This window comes from Pangasianodon hypophthalmus, chromosome 8, assembly GCF_027358585.1.
Source record: "Pangasianodon hypophthalmus isolate fPanHyp1 chromosome 8, fPanHyp1.pri, whole genome shotgun sequence".
NCBI lineage: Eukaryota > Metazoa > Chordata > Actinopteri > Siluriformes > Pangasiidae > Pangasianodon > Pangasianodon hypophthalmus.
The window spans coordinates 3965221-3978833 of record NC_069717.1 but is presented as its reverse complement, the minus strand read 5'-3'; the positions used below and the strand labels follow the sequence as shown (position 1 = coordinate 3978833).

General features: G+C 38.6%; 1 protein-coding gene across 1 annotated transcript; it reads right to left on the bottom strand.

Annotated features, from left to right (window-relative positions):
- Window positions 1-24: 24 nt before the first annotated feature.
- Window positions 25-13572, bottom strand: pcsk1nl (proprotein convertase subtilisin/kexin type 1 inhibitor, like). Its single transcript, XM_026928336.3, has 3 exons — window positions 13405-13572; window positions 5469-5938; window positions 25-3652 (listed from the first exon to the last, which is right to left on the bottom strand). The coding sequence occupies exons 1-3, from the start codon at window positions 13480-13482 to the stop codon at window positions 3265-3267; spliced, it is 936 nt and encodes a 311-aa protein (XP_026784137.2). The 5' UTR covers window positions 13483-13572; the 3' UTR covers window positions 25-3264.
- Window positions 13573-13613: the final 41 nt, after the last annotated feature.

Sequence of the window (13613 nt, the reverse complement as noted above, 5' to 3'; positions counted from 1 at the left end):
GATGAGTACAGAAGCACATAGAACTGATTTTGACATCGACATCCAATTTTTATTATAACTCGTTTTTTTCTCATTTCATTTTACAATCCCACCTGCTAGTCACAGATGCATAAGAGTTATAAGATTAAGTTTTCATAACCACACAGATAGGGAAACAAAAAGCATATAATTAAGATTTAAAACACAGTTTCTTGCACATATTCTCATATAGAGTAATCAGAGAGGGAGCTCCAAAGGGGAGGTTATGTGTAAAACACAGCCAGCGTCATCGTTTTGTTGGCACGTTAATGTACTAAAGCCAGTGGCGAAGCAAGAGGAAGCAGAACAACAGTGACTGACTCGTCCACAGCGAGGATGGTCAGAGTAGGTTTCAGTAATACATGCAGGTCAAACGCTGTCCAAACACGAGATCAGAAAGAGAGCAGAACAACACAGTGCTCAGTTAACGCCTAATTTTATTATATGTCCAGCCGGACCTAAAGAATTAACACAGTGCTGGGAATTTTGCTGTGTGCTTCAATGCCAACGTCTGAGGTCGTACCACAATAGGTCTGCTATTTCATGGCTCATTGACTGATAAATTGAGTTGAGTGAAATTTGATATATTTAAATAATAATGTAATAGACAATATTCTCAGCAACCCTTGTGCTTAGGCTCAGTCTGGCTGTATAAAGCTGCGTAAAAAGCAAGAGCCAAGACGTTTTCATATGTGAACTCTAGTGTTTTGTGGTCATTATTGAATCACGATCTTCTACTACTACTATATTCAAATATCTCATAGTTTGCTCAATAAAGAGTTTTCAGTGAAGACGGTGTCTGTCCTAGTGTTTGCTTTATGAACAGTTCCTCTTAAAATATCAACTATCTCAATGATAAATGGATAACACCAGTTAGCATTGTAGTAATTGGTGGCTCTTAGTCCTGTTTGGATTTTTGGTCCAACAATATGTTTAAAAGAAACCTACACTCAGTCTTCCATTTAATCTAGCTCTCAATATCTAAGGCTGATAATCCACTGGGTGATGTTATCTTTGGTGCAGATGGGGCAAATTGGATAAAGTTCACATCACAGGTCATAATATTTGTTAACCCATGGGAAAACATTAAAGTGTACAGCAGACCAGTTGCTCTTGAAAGACAGCCAAGTCATCACAGCCATAAAGGTCGAATACATATATATCCTGCCCCTTGTATTACGTCATGCTGGGGAAGTGGTGGCGCAGTGGTTCATGCTCTGGGATGCTGATCAACAGGTTGTGAGTTCAATCCCTGGTACCATTAAGCTGCCACTGTTGGGCCCTTGAGCAAGGCCTGTAACCCTCTCTGCTCCAGAGGTGCTTCATCATGGCTGACCCTCCACTCAGACCCCACAATATCTAACATGCTAGCATAAGAAAAAATGTAGGTTGACTTGTATCTGTGGCAGTAAAGCCTGTCTTTTTTTGATCTGGGAAACTATTTCCAAAGCTAATTTGTTGGTTACATAGATGATTCCAACTGGAATGTTCCTTATCAGTTTTCTGATAGACATTCTTGACATTTGTATTAAACTCTCAAACTAACTGTGACACCATATTCTGCAAAGGTCTTGGACAAAAACAAGTGTCTCGACGCAAGAACACTGCAGCAGTACCATTTGCTACCATTTATATATGTGCTAGCTGCAAATCCATACACTTTCATGACCAAGAGCTTGATTTACATTAAACTCATTTTGTTGTTGCTTTAATCCAATGTGACTTACAAGTGAGACAAGATACAACTGAGCAGATGAAGGGTTAAGCAACTTGTTCAAGGGCCCAACAGTGCCAGCTTAGTGATGCTGAGATTTAAGCTCATAACCTTTCAATCAGTCGCCCAATGCCTTAACCACTGATCCACTGCTGCCTCATACAAGCTTGATAGAAGGCTATGGGCTTAGGGGACAGAAAAATTCTACATTTTAGTGCTTTATATGTTGAAACATGCTATGAAAAAGACAGAAAAGAAATCAAACCACCACCATATACATACAAATAGTATATACTAGGAGACAGGTTCACAACCCTGATCCTGGGGAACCCCCTGGCCCATACATTTTATTGTTCTCCCAGCTCTAAGACACAACTTTAACTCAGGAAGGGCTGTTAAGTAGCTGATTAATTGAATCAGATGTGTTGAGACAAGGGAAATCACTGAAATCTGCAGGATAATGGGCGTGTATACTAGGACCAGGAATCGAAACCTGTGTGCTAGAGGGTTGATCGGAATTTACCTTACTTCTAGAGCTAATTTGGGGGTTTCACTTTGCCATAAACCAAGCCAAATATGGTTGGGTTTAAGAATATAAAGGCCAGTGATGGCAAAGGCAAATATTTTTTTCAATAGTAAGTAACCAAAAACAATCCAAAAACAGTTGGGAATGGCACAAATACAAAAAACGATTTAAATTTTCAATTTTGCATTGAACATGCTAGTTCAGCAAGGCTGTTAAGGCTGTGTTCTGGCAGCTAAATTGGGATATATTTAACTGTCATTCCTCAAGGATTATGTGGGCTAGATAAAGTGGTAAGTATGGACCATTAATGGCCCATTTACTCATTTGCTATTAGTAAAGGCTTGGGGTTGTGGCACTTTAGGATAACCTAGGATAACCTATTTTCATGATGTCATATCTTTAAAGGTTTTCTTTAAAATAGTTCCTGTAATGCTAGAAGTGTAGCATTATTTAATCCCAGTAAAAGGGCTGGTGACCTTGGAAAGTCCAGTCTCTTTTAAGGATAAAATAGGTAAATTCATAAGGTGCTATTCTGATATTGTGTCCACTGTGTTGATGATGGCCAGTATGTCGAGAAAACAGCTACTCCTTTGGGGAGAAAGATTTTACATTTTTGACTATAGAAAGTTTTAAACGTATAAGGTCATGATTTACCGCTCACTGTCAGTGATTCAGATTAAGAAAACTCAATTTAAGAAAAGGATAATTTGGTCTTGAGACTCAAGTGGAACTCAACTGATGTCAATACCAATATCTGAACTACCAGGACTGACAGGTTGCCAACTGCAGTGCATCACTGCATCTACTGCAAACCCATAAATAAAAATTACATTTGCTCATATGCATTAGCATGTGGAACAAATAATTGAATGTGTTTACCATTTTATTATAGCACTGAAGCAGATACATTGGTTCGCCAGACAGAAGCAGTTAACAGTGAGTTCTCGCATATATCTGTCAGCATGTGAACTGTTGCAATCTTTCTGTCTTCCTCTTTTTCTCTCTCTCACTTTCTCAGGTACTGGATGATGTGCTGAGCGATGAGCTCAGGGTCGTAGGTCACCGAGCGGCGTTTGCGGCTGTGCTTCGCAGGTGGAGGCAGATCTGTGTCGATGCGCTTCATCCTCTGCAGGCCAGCATGGGGTGACCGGTTGTTCTGACTAGCAAAATCATCATGGTCTTCATCACCCACTCGCTTCACCCGCAGTAGCGAGGCCTCGGCATCAGGGGAGGCAACAGGGGCGGAGTCTAGAGAGCGCCTAGCTCGTCTCAGAGGCGTAGCTCTGTCACGTCCAATGCTGGCTGCTGCTGCCACTTCCCATTTGCCTCGGCGGTTGGATGGGTTCAGCTGGTTCTCAGATGCCAGACTCGAGAGGACCTTCTCCACCAGGTACCTGGGTAAAGCATCAGGAATGAGGATGAGGATGTAAATGTTGGTTTACAGTGCATATGTGAGGTAAATGTTTAAAATGTCCATTTACAGTGTAATGATGACAGTCATAATGTAATGATGACATGCTCAGCAACCAGTTAACCCTTTGAGGATAAATAAGGTTACCTTTACCATACGGTATCAAATCCGTCCCTTTTGCTGCTGTGGATGATCCCACATACAGCAGTTACCCTAAAGATTAGCCTTTCCCAAAAACAGTCTCTGCCCGTGTCTCACTCTTGCTTTAGAGGATAGTCTCACCAGGATACTGTAGACTTGTACCTAAGAACTGCTGCTGTAATCATAAACACTGTCTTGAGCTCATCCCAGGTCTCTTATTCACAATCTATCCATATTGAACATCCCTTTAACACACTAAGTACTGTTTGTTTCTACAGTATACAGCTGCAGAAGAATAATGATTTATAATCCCACTATTTGGTGTTGGAAGGGTTCCCCTTTGAGTCTGGTTCCCCTCAGGGTTTTCCTCACGTCATCTCAGGAAGTTTTTCCTCACCACTGTTGCCACTGGTTTGTTTATTAGAGATTCAAATCTACATCCGGAGTTTTGTAGAGCTTCTTTGTTGAGAGTGCTACATAAATAAAATGGAAATTAATTGAATTATAGACCTCTTATACTTATTGATGGAAACTGAGGTAATCACTGGTCCAAAGGGACTAGTGGGATGAAATCGCCATCATATTTACAGCATCGCTGCTTCTCAGGTCTTTGAAGGCAAGAGATTCCATTTGTTTTCTGTCCAACTACAGACATTGGCCTAACTAGCAAATGGCCATTTGTTAGTGTGTAGCATTTCTTTCTGCCTTCAAACTGCCTCATAAATCTGTGGCAAAAAAGTATTTATTAAATATGACTTGCTGGTGGATTATACACTCTGTCACTTGGTATGTAGATAAGCTTTTGTGCGCCATCTTTGTTAGTTACAGCCAGTCAGGACGTCTTATTTAGAAGTGTTAAACCACAGAGGTGTTTTACCAGCTCTGGTAGGCTGTTTTCTGACTTCATTGTAGGTTCTGCAAAGATATATGCATGTCATAAACATACAAATGTGGTTCAGGGCCATAATGTCTGGCTGAACAGTGTAATTTATGCTTTACTGATCCTTTTTACAACAGAAAATGTCATATTTCTTCCATCAGGACTCCATTTTACAGCCCAATCATCAACCAGTCAGTCGTGGGATTCAAACCATTGACCCTCTGAGTGTACCAAGAGAGAGACTCAGGAGGATGCTGTTATAGGAATATAATCAACAACAGAGTGCTTCGTTGCAACCTGGCACTAAGTGGTTTATTTCCCAATAACAGCATGTTTTATTCGTCTTATATCACATCGTTTTATTTACAGAACAGCACATAGTACTTTTTATCAATTTATTGTTACATTTAATGTTGAGGAACGTCCATGAGACAACATATTTCCTGTTATCACTTATGTTATAACAGCTATAAACAGTCAATCCTCCCTTTCTCATGAAGTTAGTAAGACTTGTTCCAGAGAAAGCACAGCTTGACCTCTGATTGTTACAAAGTGCCAACACTGGAGACTCCTTCCATAAATGTTAAATAAACATCTCCTTACAGAAATCTTTATTTAAACAATATCAGTGATTACATATTTTTAAATCCGTTTATTATTAAATTATGTTATTACATTATGTGGAGCATCCTCCATGCAAGTGCCCGTGAATGAGCTGTTACTATAGAAACGATAACATGTCAGAAGATTAAAAGATGTTAAAAGGTATTTTTCTCACCGGAGCATCTCCTGGTCTCGGTCCTTCCCTGCCTGAAGCATCCTCTCCTGCCTGTAGTGGTTGAGCAGCGCCTCGGTGAGCTGTGGGTCCAGCAGTGCCTGGGGTTTGGCCATGTTCACCGTCTGCTCTGTCTCGTCATAATCTGGAGGGTATGATTCCTGGAAATCACCTTCCACCTGCTCTTCCTCTTCCTCTGGTCTTGCTTGGCCTTTACTCTCTGCCTCACTCAGGAGGCGCAGTAAACCTGCTAGGTAGGCTGCCTCCTGCTCCTGCCTCTGGTCGTTCTCCAGGCGATGCAGGGCGTGGCCCAGCCCCTGTGCTCTCAAGGCCTCTGGCTGGTAGTACAGATCGTTGCCCCGTCCATTGAAGCCAGCAGGAGGGTATGACATCATCTGAGCCTCGTAAGGCAGTGCATCACGCAGGTCACGACGAAGGCGTGCAGCTCCGCCCCCATGCATGGCAGAGAGAGGCTGACAGAGAGAGAGAGAGAGTTATATTAAGTGTAAGTTAATATTAAGTGTACTTGTATAAAAGTTACTTGTACTAAATTCCCCTCTAAACCTCTAAACCGCACACTCTCAGTGTTAGTAACAATGTTCTTAGGCATTAAGAGACTTAAGAGGCTGTGTATAGTGATTAGTACATTTACTGTGTACTCCCTTACAAAGCATCTCTCTTCTTTTACCAATAATACACTAATTAACTGCTGAAACACACATTAACCAATAATACACTAATTAACTGCTAATACACTAATTAATGGCTGAAACACACATTAACCAATAATACACTAATTAAGTGCTAATACACTAATTAACTGCTGAAACACACATTAACCAATAATACACTAATTAACCACAAATACACTAATTAAGTGCTAAAAAACACACATTAACTGCTAATACAGTCAACGTTCAAAATTATGAAAATATATATAGTTATAGTTCTTTCTTTCTTTCTTTCTTTTCTTCCCTCTGTTATTTTTTTAACTTCTTTCTTTCTTTTTTCTATTTTCTTCCATATTTTCTCTCATATTCTTTTTTTTCTTTCTTTCTTTCTTCAACTATTTCCTTCTGTCATTCTTTCTTTCTTGACTGTCACATCTTTAAAATTCCACAGAGCTAAATATTTTTAAATCAAAGACTCTACACATATTTGAAGACTTTGTGACTTTAAACACTGGAATAGTCATATCTAATCTACACAAACACACACACACACACACACACACACACACACACACACACATAGGTGATGTGGTTGTGTCTTGTTATCTAAAGTGTGCAGTAAATGGCAGTACTGGATGAGGATGCTGAATGACGAGCTGAAACACATTAAACCAAACTTTGGATTCAGAGAGGATGAAAAGGCTTTTAGGGACATTAATGCTGCATTGAGACTGAGCTGTGTGTCTCTGTTATGAGTGTCGGCTTTCAGAGTGGAAATTCATTAAATGGGGCAGTCTTATACTGAATCATTTAAACAGATGGGATTTTCTCAACACTGGCCATGTTGTATGTCATTATAGAACATTTTGATCAGGATAATTCAGATATGACAGAAGAGTACTGTATATTTATATGTAAGAGAAACCTAATGTGGAAGCAATAAGAACAATAAGCGATGATCTGAAAAGTAAAAGTAGGACTGATTGAGACAGAAGAAGAGGAAAACTGACAGTAAAACTCAGAAACTTTATATCAGCTCCATTAACATGAAAGTGGAAGTCTGTGTTACATCACTTAATATAATACTGAGAATCATAAGAACCACATGCACCATCCTGTTTATACGATAGAAAATTTTGTTTATTTTGTTTATTTCTTTCTTAGATTTTGTTTGTTTAACTCTCTTTCTTTCTTTGTTCTGTTTTGCTCGTTTGTTTGTTTGTTTGTTTCTTTCTTTCTTTCTTCAATTTTGTGTGATTCTTCCTTTCTTTCTTTTATTTTGTTTGTTTTTGTTTGTTTATTTGTTTTTTGCTTGTTTGTTTGTCTGTTTCTTTCTTTCCATCTTCTATTTAGTTAGATATCCAGTTAGCTAGTTAGTTAGTGAGTTTCCTTCTTTCTTTCTTCCTTTCTTTCTTAAGATGTGAGTCTGTAACCTGGATCAACCTAATTTACACAGCAAGCACACTGTGACAACCTCATACACACCCACACTCCTCCTCTTCAAATACATCAGCCAACACCACGCTTCAGTGGGTTTAATCCAATATTGCAGCTCAAGGCAAAAAAATATTACAGCATACATTATGTTTTATAGGCTGCGTGTCTAAGCCTGTGATTTACAGGAGGAACTGTTCCATTAGTTTCATTTTTCACAGGATGCGTACTGAGCCTCAGGAAAAAGAAATAAAATACTGAGATGTGCAAAAAGCTCACTGAGTTAGCATAAAGGTATTGTTTTACAATATTAACCCCTTAAACTCTCACGACCAAGCGGGATCCAGATTTACACCGTTCATTGTCAGAGCCACAAACATTTCACTATTGGTTCCACTGTAGTTATTAACTACAGTATGTAGTTATAACTGAACTCTGTGCACTAAATCTTCCAGTAATGCAGCTCAGCCACTGCAGCTTGTCAGCTGCCATAGACACACACTAACTCTTCCTCCTTTTATTAGGTGCCATTACTTTTGTCCTAATCGAATGGCTGATCTTATTTGTTTCAATTTATGGACTTGTTTTGGCTCACTTTCTTTCAAGTCATTAATAAATGCCTGAGATTCACAAAATGTTCATTAAATATGTGTGTGATTGAAATTAATAAGCTTTCAAACTTGACAGCATATAAAATAGGTGTTTAAAAAAAGAAAACGAACACTTTAAAAAATATGCATCAGAGTAGTCTGTCTTTAAAGTCAGCTTTGTCTGGAGCAGCCATATCACTGTTAGGCAACTAATGATCAGGGCAAAGTTTCCCAAAAGCATCACAGCAACATAAGATCATCATTAAATGGTAGAGCGAGCATCACACTAAACACTCTCTCTCCCAATTAAAATCTCAACTTTGCTTTTGGGAGACTCATCCCAGAGCTTTAAAAGCTGCAATCAATACAAAAATTCTGAACCAAATGCACAGCTTCTCTAATGATTTCTGTGGGATGAGAGTGCTGTTTTTGTTGAGTTTCACTGAAGTATCTAATGAAGACTCCGTGGCTTTGAGGGGTTTCTTAGCATGAACAGGGTGATGAATAATAGATTGTTCGGAGACTGACGTATGGAGGTGTAGAGAAGGAGGCAGTGCATGAGTCACTGGTGAGTCACTCTGGCACATGATGACGTCTGTGCCTTGCAAGAAATACATATGTGTGCTTGTGTGTGTGTGCGTGTGTACATGTACATGTGTGTTTGTGAATGTACACTGAGTACAATCTGTTCATGTAATACATCCAAGTCCCGAATTTCCTGTTGTTCTTTCCTAACCAACTGTTTCACAATGTAGAAGAGTTCCTTAGGTATAATATATAAAATCTATATTCGACTCTATTTGTGTGGTGGCTGGGGAAACCCTTCACATGGTGAAATTTTTACATTATCTTCTATATAGTTCTAAAAGCTAAAGACGTTTTTTTTTTAAATCTGAATATGTTTCCCTTTTGCATGTACTGCAATCACATAGTCAAAGTCGTAGTGTTTTAAAGTTGAGCTACCCTCGAAAGTGAAAGCGGGGACTCTTCCCGACTGCGGGTCAGGAGCGTCACTGTCATTTTCACAACAACTAATAAGTAAGGTATGTAGTTATTCCCTTGTGAGAATGAATTTGTTTGACTGAACACCATCTCCACAGTGAAGCATGGTGGTGGGAGCATCACTTACAAATTTTAAGTGATGCAATTTTAAAAATTGTTTAAATGACCTACTAAAAAAAGACATGTAAGAAATATAGCCAATAGAACAGAACTGAGTGAATCAGAGTGATCAGTGATTATTTATGATGTAACATTATTTTTATTTATTTTGTTGGGGACATCATATCACATGCTGCTTTACTGCTTCCAATATTTATTCTGGTGTTGCGCCATGTGGACGCATGGCATTAATTTCTGAGGACGTGCATAAGTGGCGTGCCAAACAACCACACAGTACACGCTGAGGCTATCTCGAGTATGCGTAGGCTTAGTTAACAGCAAGTATAAATCAGCTTTTGAACTGATTTTTACACAACATTATAGTGAATGGACGATTATAAAGTAAATAGAAAGATTTCCATGTTGTTTTGGTCAAATATAATGCTTATGGTTTCTTAAAGCTGAGGTGTCAGACTTTGTTATAAACAAAAAAAATCAATTTTTCTGTCTATGATCTTTTCATCGTTTGTGGTTGTTCACTCACAGCAGTATCTCATGGGTTTCCCAAACCGCCACATGTACATTAACTATTGCGCTATGTTATATTTACATAGAAACCATATTAAAGTGTGGTGATGAATTACTGCACATACACTGTGTCTACTCTTAGTCTGAGTCATTTCTTCTCCAGAATTGGAATGCAACCAAAACATTTGAACAAATTATTACCAAAAACACCATCTGTAATATTGTGAAATGGTAACAGTTATTACCAAAAAACACCATCTGTAATATCTGTAATATTGTGAAATGGTAACAATTATTATCAAAATCACCATCTGTAATTGTTTACTTAGTGAAGAAAATTGTATTAAAAAGTATAATAAAAATGGCATCAGCTCAGACTTACACAAAACAAACAGACTTGACTTTGAAAACACGAGCAGAATAGAATAGAAGAGATATTAGTAACCAGTCAAGGAGTAAAAATATGGTGGCAAAATTGATTATTAATATCAGATGAGTTCTTTGTTCTACTTCCTTGTTCTTCGGGAATGTTCCATTATTTTGTGGTGAGATTTTCTGTAAGGGTTACGAAGCTGACATGAAATTAAGGTACACCCAAAAATGACTTTTAATTCTCTAAAATTTCATTAATGGGGATGCAGTGATTTTATTCGGAATATAGTATAGAGCTAATGCTGATCTAATGCTCTGGATTGTATCGGATCAGATTTAATAATACAGTACCATGCTGTGATATTGGTACTGTATGGAATAGAAAATTGGTATTATATTATGTTGGTATTATAGTGAGGATGCCACACAGAGTAATTAGATATTTAAACTGCTTATTATTATTATTATTATTATTATTATTATTATTATTATTACACTTTTGTTGCTGATTATTTTTTGAAGACAGAAAAGGTCAGCCAGCTGTTTACATGGAATTACCCAGAGGAAGATTAAGAAGGAATGGAAGAAGTACAATTATATGTGAGCTATTACCTCACTGTATTTATCAGTGTGTGTATCCGTGTGTGTGCGCGCCCACTGAAAACTGTTGCCATGACAGCGCAGCTCCTCGGCTCGCGACGGTATATTTGTAGCTAATTAGATTGTACAGCAGCTCCTGGCCTTCTTACTCAGTCATGTATTCTCTGCACATTTACGTTGTTTCTTGCTTTTTTATTATTTAATTTAATTTAATGAAAAGGGATGATCCCTCATACATATACGGGTCACAACAAGTCACATGGAAGAACTGATATAGTGAAATTGTATATGTTTCTCATAATTAGATAATAAGATACCATTATATGCTCACTGCCCACTTTATTAGGAACACCTGAGTAAGTCTCCACTTTGCTCTCAGAACAGTTCTTCATGGCATGGATTATATAAGTTTTTGGAAACATTCTTTTGAGATTCTGGTCCACGTTGACATGACTGCTTCACATACGTGCAGAAGATTTGTCAGCTGCATATGCATGCTGTGAATCTCCCGTTCTACCACATCCCAAAGGTGCTCTCCTGGATTCAGATCTGGTGACTGAGGAAGCCAATGAAGTACACTGAACTCATCGTCATGTTCATGGAACCAGTATTTTGCGACATTTTGCATGATCATGCTGGATGTAGTCATTATAAGATGGATAAATTTTAGCCATAAAGTGATTCACGTGGACTGCAACAATGATGTATTAAGGGGCCAAAAGTGTGCTAAGAAAATATTCCCCACACCATTACACCACCTCCACCAGCCTGAACAACCTGAACAAGGCAGGATGGGTCCATGGATTCATGCTGTAGATGCCAAATTCTTACCCTAACATCTGCATTTTGCAGCAGAAATGGAGATTCATCAGAGCAACCAACATTTTTCCAGTCTTCAACTGTCTAGTTTTAGTTATCCTGTGCCCACTGTAGCCTCAGATTGCTCTTCTTGGCTGACAGGAGTGAAACCCAATGTGTTTTTTCTGCTGTTGTAGCCCACTGTTCAATGTGTTGTGTGTTCTGAGATGCTTTTCTGCCCAGCATGGTTGTAAAGAGTGGTTATTTGAGATACTGTATCCTTCCTATCATGACCAGACCAACACAACTGAATGTTTTTTGTTTTTTGCTCCATTCTGTGTAATGAATGTTGTGTGTGAAAATTCCATGAGATCGGCAGTTTCTGAAAAACCCAAACCAGCCCATCTGGCACCAACAAGAAGATCACATTTTTCCAGCTCTTGACCTGTAGCTACATGATATTATGCATTGCTTTGCTGCCATATTATTGGCTGATTGAAAAATTGCATAAATGTGCAGGTGAACAGGGGTCCTGCATTGTGAAATGTAGTGAAATGTGCTTATACATTGTGAAATGCTAACTTGCTTTTACATTTGGTTATAACAAGGAGATAAATATTTCTATCATAATGCAGATCTAGAACTTTGTGACAGAGCAAAATGTAGACTTCTCTTTGCTGGAACATGATGCACATACAGTACGTGGCATTATCATTCATGTGATGATTTAAAAAAAAAAAAAAACTATTAGATTCCATGGAAGAATATTGAATCTTGCACAATCCTTGACTTTGGGCTGGGTCTGCCATTTCGCAGCCATATGCTAGATAATGTGAGGCATAACCCTCATAAAAACCTGTGCTTTCCTATTTCCAGTCATCTAACCTGTATCAACAGACTTAGAACACATCAATAATCCTAAAATGCATTGCTGTCTTTTCTCGTCCTGTGCTTATGCTCAAGGCTATTAAGCAAAGCAGCATAAATCAACACTCTTATCTTCGCTGTACACGAAACTGTGTTTGTTATTCCCTGTTCTGAGATTGCTTCATGATAACTAACATCCATAAAATAACCAGGAGCATCATTTTAAAGAAAAAAACAAACATCTTGTTAATCATTAATAACCTGGGGCTTGATATTTAACCTTCATTCTAATACCTTCTAAATTTAGGATCACTTGGGTTTGTAACCTGCGTGCATTTTTGTTTGCTGGAAACAACGCAGCTTGCCTCCCAGATCTTTCCAGACTTTATGAGGCGACATGGCTGTGTTGCCTGGTGATGAACGTGTGTGCGTTTACTTCACCTTGCAAGTCAAATATCCACCCAGCACAAATTAACACCATCAACCAGATGGTCACATGGTTGTGTCATTATTGCAATGCTTGGAGATGCCCTGGGAGGCATTTTAGATGTGCTTCATGTGCATATGTGTTTTTTGAATGCCATGAAATGCATGGTTGGGAATTAATATTCAATACAAGCCATTTCCCTCATCCATCCACATTTCAGTTCATTTATACATCATTTCACAAAATTGTTCATGTTTTGACACTGATAAAAAATAGCATTTGACATGTACATTGATTACGACCTAATGAAGATATTTAATAACATAATTCTGTATTATATTTCATATACTGTAGTATTGTATATTAAGCAAAAAATAATAATAAATAAATAAAGGGAATAATGATAGAGACATAAAGCAAATGCTAAATTCCTTGTAGTGACTGTAGTAAACACCCCATTGCAAAGATAGAAGAAATATAGAATGTGTGCGCGTACCATCATAAATAAGTGTGTGATGTGTGTATGTGTGTGATGTGTAAGTGTGTGTTACCTTGGCCTCCAGGAGCGGATTCTGGAGGAAAGCCACGCAGAAGAGGAGCAGTATGGAGCTGGTGCGAGGGCCCGACATCCTGCAGGAGAGAATGAAGCTGCCCCTTATGACAGAGAGATACGCCGCCACTGAGCTCCGGACCACAGATGGAGTGATCCAGATGGAGGGAGGGGGAGAGAGTGAACAAGAGCGAGGGAGGGAGAGGAAGA